This window comes from Herpailurus yagouaroundi, unplaced genomic scaffold (assembly GCF_014898765.1).
Source record: "Herpailurus yagouaroundi ecotype Mexico unplaced genomic scaffold, PumYag 100, whole genome shotgun sequence".
In the NCBI taxonomy this organism is placed as follows: Eukaryota; Metazoa; Chordata; class Mammalia; order Carnivora; family Felidae; genus Herpailurus; species Herpailurus yagouaroundi.
Genome location: NW_024412391.1, coordinates 6007687 through 6032265, shown reverse-complemented (window position 1 = coordinate 6032265; position 24579 = coordinate 6007687). Strand labels below are relative to the sequence as shown.

At 41.1% G+C, this 24579-nt stretch overlaps 2 protein-coding genes across 2 annotated transcripts in view; both read right to left on the bottom strand.

Annotated features, from left to right (window-relative positions):
• Positions 1 to 5478, bottom strand: part of LOC121028200 (probable inactive serine protease 58) — a 10365-nt gene extending 4887 nt beyond the window's left edge. The window contains exons 1-2 of the mRNA XM_040471743.1: positions 4962 to 5478; positions 4030 to 4186 (exon numbers count right to left, since the gene is read on the bottom strand). Coding sequence (XP_040327677.1) covers positions 4030 to 4186; positions 4962 to 5001 — 197 coding nt within the window. The 5' untranslated portion in view covers positions 5002 to 5478. The remainder of the gene's footprint in view (positions 1 to 4029; positions 4187 to 4961) is intronic.
• Positions 5479 to 12566: 7088 nt separating this feature from the next.
• Positions 12567 to 17338, bottom strand: LOC121028199 (cationic trypsin). The gene is made up of 5 exons (XM_040471742.1): positions 17206 to 17338; positions 15036 to 15195; positions 14006 to 14259; positions 13358 to 13494; positions 12567 to 12810 (listed from the first exon to the last, which is right to left on the bottom strand). Exons 1-5 carry the CDS (start codon positions 17243 to 17245, stop codon positions 12661 to 12663), a joined length of 741 nt encoding a protein of 246 aa, XP_040327676.1. The 5' UTR covers positions 17246 to 17338; the 3' UTR covers positions 12567 to 12660.
• Between the last annotated feature and the right edge of the window lie 7241 nt (positions 17339 to 24579).

Genomic DNA, 24579 nt, shown 5'->3' with positions numbered 1-24579 from the left:
ATTCCATATATCTATATATTCCATATATCTATATATTCCATATATCTATATATATCACATCTTCTTTATCCGTTCATCAGTAGTGGACATTTGAGCTCTTTCCATAATTTGGTTATTGTTGATAATGCCATTATAAATATTGGGGTGCATTTGCCATTCAAATCAGCATTTTTGTATCCTTTGGATAAATACCTAGTAGTGCAATTGCTAGTTCGTAGGGTAGCTCTGTTTTTAATTTTTTGAGTAACCTCCATACTGTGTTTTCTGAGTGGCTGCACCAGTTTGCATTCCCACCAACAGTGGAAAAGAGTTCCCCTTTCCCTGCATCCTTGCCAACATCTGTTGTTTCCTGAGTTGTTAATTTTAGCTGTTCTGACAGGTGTGACTTGGTACCTCACTGTGGTTTTGATTTGTATTTCTCTGATGATGAGTGATATTGAGCATCTTTTCATGTCTCTATTAGCCATCTGGATGTCTTCTTTGGAAAAGTGTCTATTCATGTCTTTTGCCCATTTCGTCACTGGATTATTTGTTTTTTAGGTGTTGAGTTTGATAAGTTCTTTATACATTTTGGATACTAATCCTTTATCTGATATGTCATTTGCAAATATCTTCTCCCATTCTGTCGGTTGCCTTTTCGTTCTGCTGATTGTTTCCTTTGCTGTGCAGAAGGTTTTGTCTTGATGAGGTCCCAATAGTTCATTTTTGCTTTTGTTTCCCTTGCCTTTGGAGAGTGTTTAGTAAGAAGTTGCTGTGGCCAAGATCAAAGAGGTTGCTGCCTGTTTTCTCCTTTAGAATTTTGATGGTTTCCTGTCTCATATTTAGGTCTTTAATCCATTTTGAATTTATTTTTGTGTATAGTATAAGAAAGTGGTCCAGTTTTATTCTTCTGCATGTTGCTGTCCAGTTCTCCCAGCACCATTTGCTGAAGAGACTGTCTTTTTTCCTTCGACATTCTTTCCTGTTTTGTTGAAGATTAGTTGGCCATAGATTTGTGGGCTCTCTATTCTGTTCTATTGATCTGTGTGTCTGTTTTTGTGCCAGTACCATACTGTCTTAATGATTACAACTTTAATAATACAGCTTGAAGTCCAGAATTGTGGTGTCTCCAACTTTGGTTTTCTTTTTCAACATTAGTTTGCTTATTTGGGATCTTTTCTACACAAATTTTAGAATTATTAGTTCTAGCTCTGCAAAGAATGCTGGTGTTACTTTGACAGGGATTGTATTGAATGTGTAGATTGCTTTGGGTAGTACAGACATTTTAATAATGTTTGTTTTCCTATCTATGAGCATAGACTGTTTTTCCATTTCTTGGTATCTTCTTCAATTTCTTTCATAAGATTTCTATAGTTTTAAGTATACAGATCTCTTTCCTCTTTGTTTAGGTTTATTCCTGGGTATCTTATGGTTTTGGTTTGGTGCGGTTGTAAATGGGATAGATTCCTTGATTTCCTCTCCTGCTACTGCATTATTGGTGTATGGAAATGCAACTGATTTCTGTATGTTGATTTCATTTTATTTTTTTTAACATATTTATTTATTTTGAGAGAAAGAGGGAGACAGAGAATCCCAAGCAGGCTCCTCACTCAGTACGGAACCCCAGATGGGGCTTGAACTTATGAACCATGAGATCATGACCTTCGCCAAAATTGGGAATCAGATGCTTAATGAACTGAGCCACCCAAGCACCCCACTGTATGTTGATTATATATCCTGTGACTTTGCTGAATTCATGTATCAGTTCTAGCAATTATTTGGTGGAGTCCTTTGAGTTTTCCACACAGAGTATCATGTCATCTGCAAAGAGTAAAAGTTTGACTTCTTCCTTGCCAATTTGTATGCCTTTTATTGTCTGATTACTGAGGCTAGGACTTCCAGATGTTGAAGAACAGTGCTGGGAGTGGACATCTCTGTCGTGTTCTTGACCTTAGGGAAAAAGCTGTCAATTTTTCCGTATTGAGGATGATATTAGCTGTGGGTCTTTGTATATGCCCTTTATGATGTTGAGGTATGTTCCTTCTATCCCTACTTTCTTAAGGGTTTTTATCAAGAAAGGATGCTGTATTTTGTCAAGTGCTTTTTCTGCATCTATTAAGAGGATAATATGGTTCTTATCCTTTCTTTAATTAAGGTGGTGAATCACATTGATTTGTGAATACTGAGCCAGCCCTGCTGCCCAGGAATAAATCCTACTTGATCATGGTGAATAATTCTTTTAACATACTGTTGAATTCAATTTGCTAGTATCTTGTTGAGAATTTTTTCATCCAGCTTCCTCAGGGATATTGACTGTAATTCTCCTTTTTAGTGGGGTCTTTGATTTTGGAATCAGTGTAATTTCGGCTTCATAGGATGAGTTTGGAAGCTTTCCTTCCATTTCTATTTTTTGGAACAATAAGAAGAATACGTATTAACTCTTCTTTAAAGGTCTGGTAGAATTCCCCTGGGAAGCCATCTGGCCCAGGACTCTTGTTTGTTGGGAGATTTTTGATTACTGATTCAATTTCTTTGCTGGTTATGGGTCTGTTTAAATTTTATATTTGTGGGGCACCTGGGTGGCTCAGTCAGTTAAGCGTCCATCTTCAGCTCAGGTCATGATCTCACAGTCTGTGAGTTCAAAGCCCGCATCGGGCTCTGTGCTGACAGCTCAGAGCCTAGAGCCTGCTTCAGATTCTGTCTCCCTCTCTCTCTGCCCCTCCCCCTCTCACACTCTGTCTCTCTCTCACTCTCAAAAATAAATAAACATTAAAAAAATTTTTTAAGTTTTATATTTCTTCCTGTTTCAGTTTTGGTTGCGCATGAGTTTCCAGGAATTTGTCCATTTCTTCCAGACTGTCCAGTTTGTTGGCATATAATTTTTCAGAGTATTCTCTTATAATTGTTTGTATTTGATGTGTTGGCTGTCATCTCTCCTCTTTCATTCATGATTTTATCATGATTTATTTTATTTGGGTCCTCTCTATTTTCTTTGTGATACATCTGGCTAGGGGTTTATCAATTTTATTCTTTCAAAGAACCAGCATTTAGTTTCATTGATCTGTTCTACTGGGGTTTTTTGTTTGTTTATTTGTTTCTGTATCATTTATTTCTGTTCTAATCTTTATTTTTTTCCTTCTTCTTCTGGATTTAGGTTTTATTTGCTGCTCCTTTTCTAGCACCTTTTAGATGTAAGGTTAGGTTGTGTATTTGGGACCTTTCTTGCTTCTTGAGATAGGCCTGAATTGCAATGTACTGAATGCAATTGTAATCCTCTTAGGGCTGCCTTTGTGGCATCCCAAAGGCTTTGGGCTGTCATGTTTTCATTTTCTTTTGCTCCCATGTACTTTTTAATTCTTTCATTGATTTCTTGATTAACCCAGTCATTCTTTAGTAGGATGTTCTTTAGCCTCCATGTATTTGGGGGCTTTCCAAATTTTTTCTGTGGTTGATTTTAAGTGTTACAGCATTGTTATCTGAAAATACGCATGGTATGATCTCAGTCTTTTTGTACCTGTTGAAGGTTGATTTGTGACCCAGTATGTGTTCTATTCTGGAGAATGTCCCATTTGTACTTGAGAAGAATCTGTATTCTTCTGCTTTAGGATGAAATGTTTTGAATATATCTGTTAAGTACATCTAGCCCAGTGTGTCATTCAAAGCCATTGTTTCCTTGGTGATTTTCTGCTTCAGTCCATTGCTGTAAGTGAGGTGTTAAAGACCCCTACTATTAGGGTATTTTTATCAATGGGTTTCTTTATGTTTGTTATTAATTGACTTATATATTTGGGGGCATATATATATATATATATATATATATATATATATATATAATATTATTCTCCATGAGAGAGTTTCCTGACACCTTCCTATTGATCTCCTCTTAAGCCACCCAAATGGATGTTACTTTTCCCATTGGGAAGGATATCCTCTCTCTTTCTGGGTCTTCTGGTTCCTTTAGAATGTCATTAAGACTTGCCGGGATATCCTATAAGACTTGCTTTTCTTTAAATAGATCCCTCCCAGTCCCAAGAACAAAGGGATACTTACGGTAAGGGGCAGTGGGCAGCTGTCAGTACCCACTCAGGGTGAATGAGAGTCCCCACACAGGGTTCTGGGGTGGACTGCAAGTAGACCATGTAAGGAATAGTAAGATCTTCTGGTAAGTTCAGCTTATCAGCTTCAGACTCTCTGGCCAAAATGACTCCTAAAGAATTGACAGAATCACAGGTAGAGAGAGAGCCAAACAGGTTGTGGGGCAACACTTAGGGTAGTTTTTTTCAGACTAAGGTTTTCAGAGATAATACCAAGGACTTCAAATTATTTTAAACATCTTTTTAAAAATCAGAGAGAATCACGCATGCCACCCAAGCTATATGCTTCAGGGACATTGTCTTTGGTTGAGAAGGAAGCATATTAACATTAACTCATGGGCTGATCAGGAACTCTTGACTGGTAGTGTGGTGTATTATAAAAATGGGGGAAAATGAATTATTCCTTTCAAAACATTATTTTTAATTAACATGCCAACCAAGCATGGAAGTAATGATTGCATACCACCTGCCTTTGGTAGTGAGGGGATGGAAAGGCTTTGGGCAGGGCCCTGGGGCCTCCAGTGCACTGCCCCCGGCCTGCCTGCCTTCCCTGCCCACACTCTGAGTCCATCTGCCAGGCAGAGGGAAGCATGGCTGTCCAGGGAAAGTGGCAGTCTAAGGTATCACACATTCGATCCTCAGGAGAGAGTGGGGCACTATAGTGACATATTCCAACTTGCTCACAGGTCTCAGAGGGGATGGGAGAGCCCGCTGATGGGATAAGTCACATGGCTAGAGATTCCTTTTGTTTTTTTCAACAGTTAATTGAAGGAAATGCCTGCCTCTTCCTGTCTCTTCAGCTGTGGCTGACTGCTTCCCCTTCTGACCCTCCCAACCCTCCTGACCACTGTCCCATCCCTCGCCAGGAGGCCCAGGCCAGCCACTCACCAGCTGCACTCAGGAGAGTGAAGACGAGACAGGGCTTCATGGCGGGCAGTGATCTTGCACTGGATCAAGCTGTAAATGTCCCAATCCTTAGTCCAAGTGCCCTTGGCAAAGACAGCTGGGGAGAAACATTAACGGGGGGTTAGGAGGAGAAGCAAAAATCTTATAGCAGTCTTGAAACTAGGGCTCAAACCCCAATTGTATAAGGCCTGGTTGGGTGCTGTCTCTGATCTGGGTGCAAGAGAGGAAGTAGCAGACCAAGTCAAACCCCTGGTGCTTCTTCTCTGATCCCAAATATCTCAGGAGTTATGATGTATCTGCTGACATTTTTCCTCCCTCTCTGTGACATAGCCTTTCTTTGTTGTCCCCTCCTCCCTTTGTGACTGGGTCCCCTCTCTCTCTGCCCTCACTTGCTGTCTCCCTTCTTCTAAAGAGTCCCTCTGCCATTCTTAGAGACTCATCAAACACTGGGATGTGAAATAAATGTAACAAGTCTTTCCCCACCCCCATTTTCATAATGAGGCAGCTGTGGTCCTCATGGAAGTTATTGGCAAAGTCAGGACTCGGCCCTGAGTCTCTAGATTTTCTCTGCCATATCGAACTTTATCTGAGCCCTGTGCTCCCAGAAGACAGTGGCTGTCAAAAATCCTCTGGCACTTTTGTGCTCAGGGAAATGGCTTACCACAAAGAATTACCCTTCCACACGTGAGTTACTAGAGACTCCATCCACTCTTTCTCATGGCTCCTGTAGAGCTTGGGATGACTCCCCTGTTTACCTGTGACAAAGCCAAACACCTTTCCCAGTTTGCTTGTAACTGCTGAGGTGGCCAGACAGACCTTCCAACTTCCCCATTCTCCATCTCATGAATGATTAGCTAGGCTTAGAACTCTTTATTACCTTGCAACTGGCTACACATAGAGAAAACGCTTTCTGTTTAGCTGAGAAGTCCCGACTGGAAAATAATTGTTTTTTTGTTTTGTTTTGTTTTGTTTTGTTTTGTTTTGTTTTACTGCAAATCTCCACACCTGTAACTTGTTTCTTACTCCCTCTAAGGTGTCTTCAGGTAAAACCATCTTGCTGAGACTCTCTGATCTTTGGATCTGGGGTGCTCTTACTGAATAGTCTGAATACAACCAATCCCTTTCCATGTACACTTTTTGTCTTTCACATGTATTACTCTTTTCAATATTCCTCTTTATAAGTTAGCCTTACATGATAACTTCCTGACTGTACCCCCCAGACATATGAAATAAATGTGGGTTCAATCAGAGATATTGGTCTACAATTTTCTTTTTTTGTGATGTCCTTCTTTGGCTTTGGGATCAGGCTCATGTTGGCCTCATAGAATGAGTTCAGAAGTGTTCCCTCCTCTTCAACTTTTTGGAAGAGTCTGAGAAGGATCGGTGTTAATTTCCTCTTCAAGTGTTCGGTAGAATTTGCCAGTGAGGTCTGGCCATGGATTTTCTGTGCTGGGAGGTTTTTGATTACTGATTCAATCTCTACTCCTCACTGATCTGTTCAGATGATCTATTTATAAAGTGCTCAGAACAGTGAGTTCTAATGGCAAATAGTAAATGCTATATAAATGCTTGTTTTGTGAAATAACTGGAACCTTAGTATCTCCAGATTTTCCAGGCTTCTGGGGATGCCTTCTTTTTCTTAATGTCTAAATATTGTTGTGAAGTCCTACAGAGCGATGAAAAGCATGAGCTCTGGAGTCCAGCTTCTAGGATTTCATTCCTGGCTGCAGGACTTCCTAGCCCCCTTATCCTGAGAAAAACATTTGACCTCTTTAAGCCTCAGGGAGGAAAGAGATTTGTACCTATCTCATAGGATACTTGTGAGGATTGAATACTACTGAAAAGCATGTAAGAATGGTGCAACACATTGAGAAACAAAAACAATAAATACTAGTTGTTATAATGATGATGATTACATTTTCCACCCCTGCAACAATGAGAAATGGCTCCTGAATACTAAGAAGAGCAAACCTTCAGTATGTCTCTGGTTCACAGAATTGTGTATTTTGGCTCAGCACTGTCCCAGAATATGCTGCTCGTGAAAGTCAGGGATTCGGGGTTATTAAGTACCATGGGTTTAAAGTGTGCCCAGTCTAATGCAGCTCTTCCTACAGAAATAAATTAATACCCCCTCCGGTTGTAACCAGGTTTCATGTGTGACACCCGGTGACAAATGTGGGACTCTGAACAGATGTGGGAGGAAGAGGAGGAGGATGGAGCTGGTCAGCAGTCCCAGGCTGCCCTGCGCGGCACTCATTCTCAGCAGGCTTCCTCCTCAGAGAAGACTTTTGTAAGGTGGCAAGGACTACCACCAAGTTTTATGAACTAAAAAAGCCTGGGAATTTCACTAAAAACAAGCGACATTTTTGTTTTATAAAATCTATTCCATGTTTATTGAGAAAAATATAGAAAAGTAACAACAGAAATATGAAACAACAGTAAAAACTCACTAATTATAACTCCACTTAAAGTTGTCCACTATTAGCATGGCTAGCATTGCAATACTTTTTGCTCTGCCCATCCTCTCTCATTTTCCCTCAATAAAAAAAGTTAATAATTCTTTGACTTTTCTCTTAAGAGCATTTTCAGGTTCACAGCAAAACTGAGAGGAAGATACAGAGACTTCCCATGTGCTGCCTGACCTCCCTGATCTCACACATGCATATAACCTCCCCCATTATCAACATCCCCACCAGATCGGTGCATCTATTACAATGGATGAACCCACATGGACACATTATTGCCACCCAAAATCTGTAGTTTACCTAGGATTCACCCTTGGTGTTATACATTCCATGGGTTTGGCCAAATGTACAGTGACATGTGCCATCATAGCATAACACAGAGTATTTTCACTGCCTTAATAGTCCCTGGGCTCTGTCTATTCATCCCTTCCCCCAACCACTGGAAACTACTGGTCTTTTTATTGACTCCACGGTTTTGTCTTTTCCAAAATTCCATATAGTTGGAATCATCCAGCATTTAGCCTTCTCATTTTGGCTTCTGTCACTTAGTAATATACATTTAAGTTGCCTCCGTGTCTTTTTGTAGCTTGATAGCTCACTTTTGTTTTAGCCCTGAGCAATACTCCATTGGCTGGGTGTCCCACAGCTTATTTATCAACACACCTATGGAAGAACATCTCTGTTGCTTCCAAATTTTGACAATTATAAATAAAATTACTGTAAACTTCCATGCACAGATTTTTGTGTGGAGAGAAGTTTTCATCTCGATTGTTGGATTATGTTTCAGCAGATTCCATAGCTGAGATGGGGTATAAACAGACAATGATTAGACTGAGTTACTCAGAATAAATGAGTATCTCTAAGACTAAATAAAGACTTTTGTATTTGTATCCATTCAACGAGACAGAACTTCTTAATGGACTTTTAAAAGTGAGACTAAAATAATACAAAGACAGTAAGTAAATATCTTTATTTTTAATGGCGTTTGAAAAGTTGATATCAATACCAAAATAACATGCCATAAAAGATAAATGATGGGGGCGCCTGGGTGGCTCAGTCGGTTAAGCGTCCGACTTCAGCTCAGGTCATGATCTTACAGTCTGTGAGTTTGAGCCCCGCATCGGGCTGTATGCTGACAGCTCAGAGCCTGGAGCCTGCTTCAGATTCTGTGTCTCCCTCTCTCTCTGCCCCTCCCCTGCTCATGCTCTGTCTCTGTCTGTCTCAAAAATAAATAAAAACATTAAAAAAAAAGATAAACGATGACAATGGTTCGGACTTCAATAATGAATTTAAATAAGGTTTGTAGGGTAAAAGAGGCTTCTCTTTGTCTTATTAGAGCAAATATTCTCTGATAAATTCATCTTGAGCATATGTTGAAATTCTTTCCTGGCTAATGGGAAAACTAACAAGTGGATTATGGTGTGTACCAGTATGAAGTAAACTTCTACCCAGCCTAGCTATCCTGTATGAAAAAAATATTTGCATAAGGAACTAAGCTTCTAGGTGCAGATATCACTTTATTTTACACAGCTCCAAAAGGTCACAACCATGAGGTTGACAGTTGAGAGCCATCTTAGGGTTTACAGGAGCAAGTGATACATAAAGAAAACTCATCTGTTGCTATGATTAGACATGGCAAGAAAAAAACCACTTTTGTCTCTATGCAGTTGTTCCTAATCTCAGATTGTTACCTCCTTATATTTCCGTATTTTTCTGCACAGATACCATGTCTTCCTGGATCTTATTGAATTATGAATTAGGTATTTACTTGGAGTAAATATATTTTGGTGAGAGATATCTCTTCTGACTCTACAAAGTGGCTTTTTATTTCAAATTATAGGATGCTTTCATAGGTCTTTTTATGTGTTTCTCAGATTATACAGTTGACCCGTGAACAGCATGGGTTTGAACTGCACAGATCCACTTATATGCGGACTTCTTACAGTACAGGACTGCAAATGTATTTTCTCTTCCTTCTGATTTTCTTAACATTTTTCTCTGGTTTTCTTTATTTATTGTAAGAATACCGCATAAAGTGCATATAACATACAGAATATGTGTTAATCAACTGCTTATGTTATCAGTAAGGCTTCTGGCCAACAGTAGTCTATTAGTAGTTAGGCTTTGGGGGAACCATGAGTTATACAAGGATTTTTGACTCTGCAGGGTGTTGGTGCCCCAACCTTCATATTGTTCAAAGGTCAACTGTACTTTAGAAATAGGTGTGTACTTTCCAGTCATCCACCCCTTTATCTGGTTTGCTTTTCTGTAGCATTTGCATTGATCAGCATTATAGTCTACCGTCTCTGTTTATTTGTTTTCTATTTACCCAATGAGGACATATATACCATGAAGGTAGGGTTTTGACTATTTCTTCTGCTGTATCTTTAGAGCATAAGACAGGGTGGGGACATTGTAGGTCATCATTAAGTATTTGTTGAGTACGTGGTTGGATAAATGAATGAAATAGTTACATTGTCTGCACTGAGGGACGTATCAGATATATTTAATCAATCTTCTATTAATGGATCTTTGGATTGTTTCTGGATTTTCAGAATTACATAGACAATGTATCAATACGCACCCTGGATTACTCTAGTGGAGATTGTGGCTGCCTTCTTAACATCCACTCCTCCTTCTCTTGGTAACCATCCTTATAACCATTCAGTTAACCAAACACGTACCAAGTTCATTGCGGAATGAAGGTCCACCCCTTGCTCTGAGATTATGCTGGGTAACCTAATTGTAAATTAATCAGCATAATCCCACTAGACTATTGACTCAGGTTTGTGCCAGTGACCAAATTCAGTGAAAGACACACATTATGATGTCTGCCAGGGACATCTGGGAAAGAAACTTCCTAGATCTGATGGGAGTAGCTTTGTCTTTCCCCCTCGATATAGACAAGGTAGAGTCGGGCTCTGAGGGCCATTTCAATCACAAGGTTTTATCCTGAGGATAAAACTGACATTAATGCACAGGACAGAGACAGGAATCATAGGGTCCTTGACATTTTTGAATTGCTGAATCAAAGAATCCTTGAAGCCTTCCCAGTTTTTAAGCTTCCATTAGTACATCTTTAAAGGCCATTTGAGTTGGCTATTCTGTTCTTTGCAATGGAATGACTCCTAAATTATACACTCCCATTTATACTTTGTTTTTGTGGTTGTATGGATATTTCAATAGAATAGAGTTTTAGAAATGAAGTTTCTGGGTCAAAGAGCATACAGATTTTACATTTTAGTATAAATTTACAAATTATGAAGAGTTAGATTTTTTAAAAAGACAGTTGATAGAAAATGACAAGATAGGCTGACAAGGGAATATTGAATAGTATCAAGAAAAAGGATTTTTTTCCATACTTTTCTTTGGACCTTCCCTTATCTCTCATCTTTTATATAGCTCCCTTAACCTGCCAGGTCTCTAAATCTGCCTTCTTCTTGTGGTGAGGTGGGTGGTGCTGGTGTGGAACAGAAAATGTTTTAGAGGAAACGGGAGAATCTTTAAGGTCATTTGTTTCTGGAGAGAAGCCTGAGATATTTGGTTAAGGTAGATCTAAAGCTACCTATTTTAACATAGAGGAGTTATATATGAAATTAATTAATTTAGGCCATATGTAAACATGAAAGCAGTTCAATGAGAACTATGGAAATAAGACAGGACAACTTAGTTATGACCATATATTTAAGAGCCTTGAATGCAAGGCTAAGGAATTTGGCCTCCATCCCAGTGGAATTGACAAGGCAATATGAAGGGCTCAGGACTGGTTCCTATGAATGTGCCATCCAGAATTACAAAGGAATAGAAATTTGGTAATGGGGCATGTATCTTCCCATATTTTCCTCTTCCAAAATACCTGGTGTGGACTGTATGTTTGTGCCCCTCCCCCATGCCCACAAATTTATGTGCTCAAACCTAACCCACAACAGGACAGTATTAGGAGATTGGACCTTTGCAAGGTTTATATGGTCATAAGGCTAGAGACCCCATGATGGGATTAGCGTCCTTATAAGAAGAGACTAGAGCCCTCTCTCTGCCAGGTGAGGACACAGTGAGAAGGCCCCTGTCTACAAGCCAGGAAGTGGGCCTGCACTGTTTCCCACTGCACCTTGATCTTGGACTTCCCAGCCTCCAGAACTATGAGAAGTTAATGTTTGTGGCTTAAGCCACCCAGTCTATGGCATTTTTGGTATAACAGCCTAAACCGACTAAGACAATATCCCTCCTTCACCTTATTACTGAGGCTGTGAACATTTTCCCGTTTCGAACCTCCTCCATCTGCTCCAGGATGTCCGTGCTTAGATCCCATTATATTCTTCTCCTGGATCCATACCGGATATGCACAGGAATCACGTGTTGGGACTTGTTCTCCAAACCAACTCTGTAGCCACGACTTCTATGACCTCAGTGTAATAGATCTGCTCTGTAAACTGACCTGCATTTTCACTTTCTTTCTTTTATAGTTCAAAATAGTACATTATTTGGGCTGGGATGTGGGGGTCTGGTGGTGGAAGATGGGCAATGGGCACAGACTGCCTACAGACATCATGCCTGCAATAGCAATAAAATCCCAGTGGGAAAGCAAGAAAGATCTTAGAGAACTGGAATATATAGGTAGGTAAAATCTTGAGAAATGCAGGAAATCTGTGATTTGTACAAAAAAACAAATTCTCCATCTGGTGGTTTCCATTATCTAGCCTCACAGTTTCAGATGGACTGGAGCCAAAAAAAAAAAAAAAAAAAGGAGACCATAGTATCACAGCAGTAGCAATGCTTTGGGAATAAGGGCCACTGGAGCTTCCCTGACTCTGAACTAACTCAATGACTTTGGGCAGTTGGTTTGCCCTTTCTGTACCCTGATGTCATCATCATCTGTTCAAAAATGTGATGGCAATAGTGACTTCAAAGCTTATCCATGCTTATATCTTCAATGGACCACACAGAGCCTAGCAGATAGATGATCAGTAAATTCATTTGGATCAGGTTGAATGAATACCTATGTAACCTTTCCAATTCTATCCTCATGTAATTGTTCAATTCTGTGCCCACTCTCTTACTCAGCGGTCAGTTTGAAGATAAAGTTCATAAATATTAAGTAAGGACAGTTCTTGGACACATGTGGTGTGGGACAAAATTTTTTTATTTAAATACTGTTTTCAGGCATAGGTGGAAGGCGAGGTTGACTAACGGGATAAGGTGTGGAGAGGTCCATGTGCTTAGTTGGCAGCGATGGTCTGCTGAATCCAGCTCACGTAGTTGCAGACCTTGGTGTAGACACCGGGTTTACCTCTTTGAGCGCAGCCGGCACCCCAGGAGACAATGCCCTGGAGCTGGTTGTTGCAGACCACAGGGCCACCAGAGTCACCCTGAACAAGAGGAAAGAGACAATAAGAACTCTCAGTTACACCAAGTTGGGGGAAAGGCTCAAAGTTGTTTCTCCATTACCCTGGGTCCGTTTTCCCAGGTTGCTGATTCTCCAGGAAGCATCTTCACTTTTCCTGGGAATCCAACCCTCAATCTCTGTACCACATCCCTATCCTTTCTACCCCACCCCCCTCCTCCTAGCTCCTGCTCTTCTCTTAGTTGCAGGCGGGCAGGACCAAGAAGAGGTGAGGACAGGTGAGTGCAATGCTGCCCAGCTAGCCCTGCTTTTTTTTCCAGAAAGTTTCCTGGTACAATATACCTCCTCCGCAGGGCGCCTGGGTGTGCTGTTTGCACACCGTCTTCTGTGTATCTTTTTACCCTTGACCCTAACCATTAATATCTCAAAAGGAAAATTTATCATTTATCCCAAATCTCTCCCTTGTCCCTTATAATCCATCCCAGAGACAGCTTCTCAATCTGTGTTTCAGGAAAGGGAAAATATGGTGGAAATGCCTGCGGCTTGGCCAGAAGGAGTACAGAGAAACTAACCTGGCAAGAGTCCTTTCCGCCTTCCAGGAAGCCCAGACAGATCATGTTGCTGGTGATCTGGCCTGGGTAGGCTTTACGGCAAGCACTGTCAGTTAGTATGGGAGCTTTCAGACACTGCAGGACATCGGGATAATTTTCTGTTGGGCGCAAGGGTAAAAATGGAAGAATATTACCCACAGGATTCTTGGAGATTTCTTTCCCAATCTCTCCCTCCTTCCCTACTTTGCCAGTAACTTCTATTTTGGAAGAACACCTTTTATCTGGAAAGTCTTCCAAACAGTTTTAATCAACAAGTTGTTCTCTCTGACGCTGGCACCAGTGACTCCAGATCTCAAATCTGGAGACTACCTCTTAAGCAGGTCTATACTTTGGGTGGTACCAAATCTCTCAGCCTCTCTTCTGTTTACCTCCTCGGTTTCTACTTCTTTGCAAATCACGAATCACACTTCAGCTGAATGTCTGCTATCTTTATCACAGTTCATTTTTTCTTGTGTTTTCCAGCAAAGGAAACTTCCTAAGACTCCATACATCCACAAACTATCCTCTGGGAACCTTGCCTTGCGTGACAGTTCAGACTAACTGACCCCCAACATGTCTTTCACTTCTAGGATTTTCAGACTTGGTGCTTTTGTTCCAGGTGACACTCACCCCCAAAGCTCTGGACATTTCCCCAGCCAGAGATGAGGCACTGGGAACCAGAAGGTGCACAAGATCTTGGCAGAGAGATAGCAGACACTCGAGAGTTGAGGGTGGCAGGTGAGCTCAATTTAATCAGCATGATGTCATTATCAATAGTGTTTGCATTGTATCTCGGGTGGCGGATGACCTTGGCCGAATTGATGAATTGTTCACTGCCCTCAGAGACTGCAATGTTGTGTTCTCCCAGACGCACCTGGATTCGGCTGGATTAGAGGATGCAAAGTTCTGTAAGTATCTAACTTGAGATTTTCCCCCTCCCCTGTTCCCCCCAGTCGTAAGCATAAGCATGAACACCATCCCCTTCAAGTGTTCCCACACATAGGTGATTGTGCACTTAAGGCAGCCCTACCAGACACGGTCCAGGTTAGAGTAACTCTTAAGTGGGTGTCACTACCAGCCCGCCATCTTGTTAGACTAGCTAGATGCCTTTAGTTCCCATGACTGAATGACACCAATACAATGATGGCAGGTTAGGTGGGAATTGATGAATATTATTCAGCACATGCTATTCCTCCTCTGGTTGAGATTATCAGTTATTGTAGGGAGACATGGCAGGAATCAGAGACATGCCAGGATTTCAAGGGGGCAGAATGAGTTGTACTTATTTTTAACATTGTACTGGAAACTTCTTTTGGGTTTTTACCTCCATATGCCATTTTTTCCTGGTTGAGCTATAATGATTGGGACTATTTATCGATTAATGCTCTTAAGCTAGTCCTAGGTATACTTCATCACTAACTAGTTCCCCTCCTCTGTCTCTGGTACCATCATTTGGAAGGCTACCAGGGAACTCTAAGGTTAGCTGTCCATGTAAAATTCCCTCAACACAACATACAGTGCCTGGGGAGAGTGACAAGGCTTCTAGAATCCGAATGCTCACCCCTCAAGCATAACTCTCTGGTTTACCCTGATTGTGCTTTGGCAGGGCTGGGGGATGAGCTGATCTGGGAGAACAGATACGTGAGTATCAGTTACTTACGACTTGTAGCAGTGAGCCGCAGACACCACCCACTGGGAATTGATGAGGGAGCCGCCACAGAAGTGGTAGCCCGAGTTCAGGGACACCTGGTAGGGGACAGAGTTCCTCGGACAGGTGTAGCCCCCAACGATCTTGTCATCGTCATCAATGGGGAAAGCCACTGACAAGGAAAAGTTGGAAACTATCTGTTAAAAGATACATCTTGGAATTTCTACTTACCACTAAGTTTTTGTAGGTGAACTAGAAAAGAGAAGATAATGTTTTCTTGTCACACATAATCAGGACATGGTGATAACATAATTTTCCCATAATGTTTTTCCCAAAATCTTATTACTCTATCTATAACCTTTGACACATACTCTACTTACACCATTATAAATATCTAATTTGTAAGTTATGCTTTAAATTTGATAAATATACTGTTTTTCAACATATGTACCACACAAACACACACACACGCACGTGCACACACACACACACACACACACACACACACACACACCTTGATCAGAGACTCTTATATATTAAATGCCCTGAACATTACTACCTAAGGATGTAAAGAATACTTTTTAGGAGTGCCTGGGTGGCTCAGTCGGTTAAGCATCTGATTCTTGGTTTTGGCTCAGGTCATGATCTCATGGTTTGCAAGTTCGAGCCCTGCATTGGGCTCTGCTGCTTGGGATTCTGTCTCTTCCTCTGTCTCTTTGCCTTCCCCTCCTCTGCTCACTCACTCACTCTCTCTTTCTCCCAAAATAAATAAATAAACATTAAAAAAAGAATACTTTTTATACAAAACTTTGTTCAGCAGACATGCAAATAGGTGTTCAGTGAAGCTTTGCAGTAACCATGCTTATATTGATTTATGGTGGTTGGTATAGGATACTTATTCCCGTGAAGTAGAGGGAAGGAAGCTTTTAGAAGCACCCTAAGAATGTTCTAGCCTGGAAGGAATTGGGAGTTTGTACTTTTGTTCCCCAAATTTCTCTTTTTGGTTCTTATGTAAAATTTTCATGAAATAATTTCATAGAACATTATATTTGGTTTCCCTCTCCAACCTTTCCCCTTATTCCAATTATCTTTCTAACATTTTTCAATTTATTCAGCATTGTGAAGTTTGGCCCACTGATTTATTAAGATTTCTATGGCTCCCAAAGTCTATGATTATATTATATCCACCCTAGTGTTCAAATATTTTGAAGTAATTTTGGGAAAGACATTTAGAGACTAGTGTATTGAATTTATACTCCTCCAATTCGGGAAAGTTTAATAGCAAGTTTTTGATAAAATTTGGTAGTATGAAGAACAGAAACAGATATTTCTCTACGTCTTTTGATGATTAAATGATGTATTATTTTACACCAGAGAGATTTCATTAAGAAAGACATTGTAAAACCCAGCCCATAGCTTTTATTCATGAGAAGTAAAGTATCTTTGCCTGTTAAAATCCTTTCGGTATAGAGGAGACTCTGGTTCTGACCCTCACAGCCTCTTCAATGAGCCCAAGACTAGTCATTGTTCCCGATTATTAATTCAAAATGCAACATTTCCTTATTGTTAACTATACTTTCCTTTTCTCTCTTCCTTCATAGATTTTATCTTGACGTTCAGGGCAATTTCTGCCTCTTTATACTTTCTACACTAGTTACTCCTGCTCACTATAATCTGTCCCCAACAAGTGAGGTTTAATTATGTATAGATATTTGTACTAGGGTAGTTTCCCCTTATCCATGGTTTCGGTTACCCTCGGTGAACCGCAGTCAGGAAGCAGATGGTCTACTTTCTGATGTATCATCAGGAGGTCATTACTAACCTAACACTATCTCACTATGCCTACATCATTCACTTCACTCCGTTTATCATGTAGGCATTTTATCATCTCACATCATCACAAGAAGAGTGAGTCAAGTACAATAAGATATTTAGAGACAGAGATAGAAGAGCATGACACATAACTTCTATTACAGTATGTTATGATTATTATATAATTGTTCTATTTTGTTATTAGTTATTGTTAATCCCTTACTGTACCTAATTTATAAGTTAAACTTTATCATAGGTACATACATATTGGAAAAAACCATAGCATATACAGGGTTCAGTACTATCTGCAGCTTCAGGCATCCCCTGGGGTAGATGTATCCACTGCGTTCATTTATTCGTCAAGACTCACCAGCAGCTCCCAAGAGAGCAAGGAAGATGAAGGTCTTCATGGTTGCTCACTGGATTTGGACTGAGAAGTGTGGTGATCGCTTTTCATCCACAGGTATTTATACCCCCAGGTTTGTCATTGACACCCATGGCCATGGGTGCCAGAAAAGTGATTTGACTGGAAACTTACAAATCCAAATTTAGAATTCAATTCTATGCCAAACTGAAGATAATTCAGCGTCATATTTAAACATCAGCTTTTGTCTACTTTTCCAGAAAGTTGTGGAAATGGAAATAATAAACCCACCTGGTGCAATTTGTTCCCCATAATAGAAAAGTACATTGGAGCAAGGTCACAGAATGGGGCTGCAGGTGTCCTGTTTCCCAGACAAAAATCTTAAGTATTTGGTTGTCTCAACTGTGAACTTTTATCTGAGGACTCTCTTGAACACTACCCCCTTGATGTTTAATTAATATTGGCTCTTTCACAGTTATAAAATTTTTCTTGTGGCATCTGTGGCTTTGTATAGCCACGTTAAATTTTCATTATTAATAGGGAAACTTGTTTCCTTGAGAAAAGAAAAAAGTGTTCTGAATTGAAACCATGATCGAGGTAAACAGGAGAATGAAAGGATAACTTACTAGAAGTTACTATGTATTTTATATCTATAAAAACTTTGCATATATTAATTTAGAAATTCTCATTACAACCCTAGAAGATACCTGTTACTATCCCCACTATACATATGGGGAAACTGAGGCACACAAAATTTACAGAGGACTTGAGCAACATCACCTAGCAAGTACATGGTAGGGTCAGGATTCCAATCCAGGAAATCTGGCTTCAGAGTCTGTGCATTTAACCACTATACAACACCTCTCCACTTAGTTCATCACAATCTGGACACCAAGATAATACAGAAATCTTGACAAATGGTAATACAATTGAAATCGATGGAGTGCTTACTATGCATCAGGCACCGTGGGTGGGGTTTCTATACATCAGTTCATTCAATCCTTACCAGCAGCTTTATAGCTGTTGTTCTAATTTTTACCATTTTATATATGGGGACAGTGAAGCTTGGGGAAATTACATGTTTTGCTCAAAGTTTTATACTCTTTTTTTTTTCAATGTTTTATTTTTTTTATTTTTGGGACAGAGAGAGACAGAGCATGAACGGGGGAGGGGCAGAGAGAGAGGGAGACACAGAATCGGAAGCAGGCTCCAGGCTCTGAGCCATCAGCCCAGAGCCCGACGTGGGGCTCGAACTCACGGACCGCGAGATCGTGACCTGGCTGAAGTCGGACGCTTAACCGACTGCGCCACCCAGGCGCCCCTCAAAGTTTTATACTCTTGAGTGGTTAACACAGTGTTCAAACTTGAGCAGACTCATTTCAAGGATCATAAATTCTACTGTGATGCCATAAACATAACTAAGGAGAACAACCTGAACTCCACCAAATTAAAGGATGACCCTAGGGAGCAGAGAGAATTCTTAGATAAATTGAAGAAATGGGTTCCTGGAGCAGGAGTTGTCATAATTAATGAAGCATGGCAGAAGTATCCAGAATAAGTGAATCTCAGGGACCAGATTCTACTCCCACACATCTGAATGGCCTACCAGGATGTACTTCTGCTTTAGCAGATGATCGTCTCTCATGAAGTAGTTTGTTGCTTTTACATTCAAAGTTGTGCTGATATAAAGATGATTCACTAGAAGGCAGAATTTCTCAACCCCCGGCCCTACTGACATTTGGGGCCAGGTAATTCTGTGTTGTGGGGAACTGCCCTGAACACTGTAGGATATTTATCAGCACCCCTGGCCTTAGTTACAAGTACCACTAGCCCCTCCTCCATGTTGTGACAACCCAAATGTCTCCAGACATTGCTAAATGTTCCCTTGGGTTCAAAATCATCCCCAGCCGGGAATGACTGATGTAAGGAGAAAAGATGGGCAAAGTAGCTTCTAAGGCCATAGCCATGGGTAAGTGATTTGAATGTTAGCATAATGTAGGCACTAATCAACTACTGAATGAATGGCACATAAAGCAGGGGGCTGTCCCTCACTGATACCTAAAAATCATGGAAATTAAGGAGTAAGAGAAGGGCCAGGCCCAGAGTGAAGAAGGGAGAGCCTTCTCAACCCGTCCAATTATCTTCCTTTCTGATACCTCCATGGTGAAGTGTTGGAAGTTGTGTGGTTCTGAATCACCCCTGGAACTTCCCTTGAAACTCACCAGAGACCTTAGCTCATATGAAAAGCACATCATCTTCAAAGAGTTCCCACAATAGTTGGCTCATGTGCTGCTATGCTGTAGGGAGCTCTCCCTGGTGCATTCTGGGCTTTATCACTTGGACCCCTTCTCCCTGGAAGGGGAAGTGTGAGGGTTGCCAGGTAAGAGGAGTTATCTAGACTCAACTGCAAATACCCAAATAAACACCTGAGATAAAGGAGCATGGACCCATCCAGTGGCAGCGTGATGACTCTTCAGTCATCTAAAGCAGTAGTGGGGATGTGGGGAAAATGCCGAGTGATGGTTTCTGGACTTTAGGTATTCCCAAATAACTCTCACATGTGGTGCATGGAAACCATGCACACAATGCCTCTAAAGTAACTTAAGTTTTGATTAAAAAATTTTTTTAATGTTTATTTATTTGTGAGAGAGAGAGAGACAGAGCATGAATGGGGGAGGGTCAGAGAGAGAGGGAGACACAGAATCCAAAGCAGCCTCCAGGCTCCGAGCGGTCAGCCCAGAGCCTGACGCGGGGCTCGAACCCACGAACCGCGAGATCATGACCTGAGCTGAAGTCGGACGCTTAACCGACTGAGCCACCCAGGCGCCCCAAGTTTTGATTTTAAAGTAGACTTTTTTCCTGAGCCTCTTCTCAAGCATAGATGTTGATATTTCATGTGTTGGTGAATCTTTATCTAATGCACATTAAAATGAACCCATGCTGTTTGATAACATAGCTCTTTAAATAACAGTGGTCATTTGTGCGCTCCCTAAAATCACGTTGAAGACTAGTTGTTTTGTATATGTGCCGCCAAAGCAAACACATGTTGAAGACTGATCCCATAGCATCAGGCAGAGGGCCGGACAAAACGAGAGTGGGAAATCCCAAATATCACTGGTGGTCATGGCTGTGGTGGCTGCTGGGTGTGGAAAGGGTATGGAGCAGAGTAGATCTGGATATTAAGTGAGAGCGCAAAGTACGCCAAGCAGAAGATACTAGGAGAATGCTCCCTATTGAAGAGGCCAGGAGAACACGGGATCAGTGTGAGGTGTCTCTCTACATGAGCACCATGCCGATCTTTTCTGTAAAGTGGGTGAACAAACATGAAGAAGATGTCCTTGCACGATTGTGTGGGAGCTCACACCTGTAAGATACCTTTTACTCCTGAGATACTGTGCCTCAATCATCCTGTGAAGTTGGGCCCTGGAGAACTGGGTTGAAACTTCTCAGATTCAATAGATATTCTTGTCTGCGCTTTGTGTGTGCAAAACATCTGTCCTCAATAACATCGATGAATTCTTGTTTGCAACCAACAGTGGTCATGCCACAGTGTGTGGATGTGGAGGAGGTGGGGAGTCTCCTTCCTCAGTCATGTCTGTGAAAAGAGCCACGTGCAATGTGTGGCAATGTCCATGTTCCTTTTGCCGGGCAGAGTGGGTTGGTACCTATACTTCTTTTCCTCACTTCAAGCACATGAAGGCCCAGAGGCATGTGTCTGTATTTAGTGCATCTGTATTTGTCACCCCTCTTTCCCATGCACACGGCTTAGTGGCCTTGGAGGACTATCTAAACTTGGGCCTGAATTAGGGGCTGGTTGGGCTCCAGCAAATTTGTTGACATTTATTTTGGCAGAAGCAAGACTCACCGGCCTCTGAAGGCAACTTTATGATCTTCTCTCTGATGGAGTCTGTTTTTCTTTTCGCTTAGATGCTCCAGCCACCTTCTTGGCTAACACAACTCTAGTTACTGAGGCCATTTACTGGCTCTTTAACCGTGCCAACAGGAAGGGAAATTTTTAAATAAGAATTCCTCTCCCTGAAAAAAAGATATATTAAATTACTAAAAAAAACTGAAATAAGCAATCAGGGCAACAAGAATGCAAAAAAGAACAAGGTTACAAAGTACGCGCTTGTGTCATAACCCTGATGCTAACCTGACGGTCCGTGCTAAGCTCAATTTCTAATCATTGCCATGTACAGAAAACCAGTGTTGGCAAGTAGAATGCTCTTTCTTGGTAAAGTGAACCCTGGAACCAGACAGGCTTCCTTGAGAACCCTGCTCAAGGATGGCATTAGTTTGAGGACATTTCTATTCTAGCTACATGTGATTCTCTCCATGATATTGTTTGCAGGAGTCAGCAAACATTTCCTGTAAAGAGCCCAATAGTAAATATTTTAGGCTTTGCAGCCAATACAGTCTCTGTCACAACTACTCTTCATTGCAGCGTGAAGGCAGCCATATACAGTACATGTGTGGTTGAGTGCAGCTACGTTCCAGTCAACCTTCTTCATTTCCTGAAACAGGCTGCAGGTCAGACTTGAACCTGGGCCATAGTCTGTTGACCCTCTCCAGAAGAGAAGGAAGAAATGAATTAAATGCCCCACATCCAGACTTAAAATTGAATGGTGATTGTTTCAATGATCAGGTGTGGCTTGAAAGAAAACTAGTGATCCTAAGAGAATTAGCTCACTGTTGACCTTCAAGTAATGCTTTTGGGAGAAAGTAAGACGTGGGGAATTGGGGGTTTAGGGCTAGGATATCGGAATGACAGAGAACAGGGCAAAACAAAGAAGAGAATGATAGAGACAGAAACTTGTACCAAAGGATGAGAAACAATAAAATTCTGGGAGAGAAGATTTCAATCTGACAACAGAGTTCTGGCCTTCATTCTGCCACTAGCTTCCATTTTGGGGGGTCTTTGCACATTAATATCCTCATGTATAAAATGAACACCCACAGAAAATCAGGGGGAAATAGAAGTTAACACGATCTTCGACCCACATACAAGAGTTTTGTTAAAGTGTTAACACAACTAAATTATGTCTCTGTCAGCATTCGCTTCCCACTGCTCTGTCCTAAAGATCCTTGACTTATCTTTGAAGATCCTTGACTTACCTTTCAAACAAACCACCTGTGCCTTCGTTCAGGACCACGGTCTGCTAAAATAAATAGCACTACTAGTATTTTCTTGTTTCTGGATTTACCGTCCTTCAACCTACCTCCATACTGTTTTACCAGAGTGGTCTTTCTAAAATTCAAATGGATCATGTCATTTTCCTGCTTAAATCTCTTCAATAGCTCCATATTGATGTTGGGATGGATTTAAGTTCTTGGGCATGGCATTGAAGCCTATGAACCTGGACACTCTTCACTATTTCACACCTCTGTGCCTTTCCCACTTGCCTCACCAGTTTAACACCCACTCATTCTCTAGGTCTCTAATCAGAGAGAATCCTGATGAACCTCACCTGCACTCTCTAGCTCAAATCAGGCCTTCTTGAGTTTTCTTGTCAGCTTCTACTTTTATAACATTTACTTCCGATTATATATAAATTGTGTGAGTATCTATCCGTGTAGTGTTGATGGTTTAAAATTCCTGAGGGCACAACTGATGTCTGATTTGCTTACCATTCTGCCTCAAAGCCAACATGTATCTGACACATAGTAATTGTTCAGCAAACTACTGCTGAATGGGGTTACCTCCCTCACTTCTTCGCTCGCAAACTCCAATTCATCCGTTAAAATTTACCTTGACATCATCTCTTCTTAGAGTTAACCTCTGACATTTATCTATGCCCACCCCTAACTCCACCCCATGCTGCCTCTGACTTGACAGATAACTCTGTTACCTTTCTGCACTCTTTTAAAGCCTTGTGTGTATTGCTATTATAACTTCTGAATTTTCTTGTAAACGTTTATTTTTGTCCTTTTCCTCAACTAGATTATGATCTCCTGAAACAAATATTTTGTATTTAAGTTCTCAGTCTGTAGCTCTGTCTCTGGCACAGAGTAGATGCTTCGGTTTCTCTTCGCCACATCAGATGCTTGAGCCCCGTCTATAACATCCCACCAAAGGTCTTCCAGCCTCTATTGCAGAAAGGAGATCCCAGTACCTTCTCAACCATCCAGTTGGAAAGTTTTTCCTTGTGTTGAGCCAGAAGATTGTTTAGAGCTTTTAACCATTTTTTCTTAATCTTGTCCCTTGGTAATAGAAGATCCGGAGACTCATAATAAACGGTAAGTGATCAGGGGTCACGGCCAGCAGAAGATTATGGGTTTTAGAATAGTAAACAGGAGAACCAAGATAAGGCAAGGTTCGAACCCAACAGAGTTTCCCTGTCCCTATTTGTAGCAGGAGCAAATCTCAGAAGGCAACCTCAAAAGTTGCCTCATGTTACCAGAAAAATAGCATGCCAGAACTAAAAGTTGAAGCTATGTGCTAGCCTCTTTATACACAATGAACCAGAACTGGTTCTTAGAAAAAAAATAAACTGGTACAGGACTAGATTGCTTACAGATTTGGCTTACACTCATCTCCTTCAAAAAGCCTTCTCCAACTTGGGCAATCCCCTTTTTCTGCATGTCCTTCAAATGCTGCTGAACACGGATTATACCCTACCATTTTACGATTAGTGAAACGTCATACAGGAGTATTTTAGCTGCTTCATCTCACTATTGGCTCTGTCTCACCACCTAGAATATTCACACACACAAAACCAAAGACGTATACCCCATAGGTTTTGTTATTTATCATTTTATTTCCCCTTCCACACCGAACCCATTGCAATCAGGACTCTTCGGTAGAGTCACAATCAATGGCTGTTTGGTGACCAGAACATAGTAGGGGGCCAGTCCCCCTTCAGGCAGACTCTTGAATGCTGAGGGAGAGCATCAGGTTGTAGTTCTGAAGACCGGGGTCCTGGGGAGATGAGAGGGTAGTGATGAGAACATGTGCGCACCTGGGGATGATTGAAGGGGCCCCCTCCCTCCTCCTTCAAGAGAGGAAATATCGAGAAGCATGTAGTGGGCCATCAGGAATCACTGCTGCTTCAGGCCAGAGGAGCTCACCTTTAAGGTGCTTTGCAAAGACTGGCAGGTGAGAAAGGGTTTTGCGGGGAAGGAAGAGAAAGAAACTAATGAACATACGTGTATTATCTAGACATGGTGGTATTAAATATGTGCAGGTCTTTGTATATCAATTATACCTCAATGAAGCTGTTAAAAAATAAGTAACGTCCTAGAGGACAATATGCAGAAAATTTTTTAAAGCAATTTTTTAAAAAGATACAGCCTGTGACCTTAAAAAGCTCGAACTCAGCAGGAAGACAGGTACACGCATGCCAATAATGTGTTAGTATAGGAGGGAAGAAAGGAAGAATC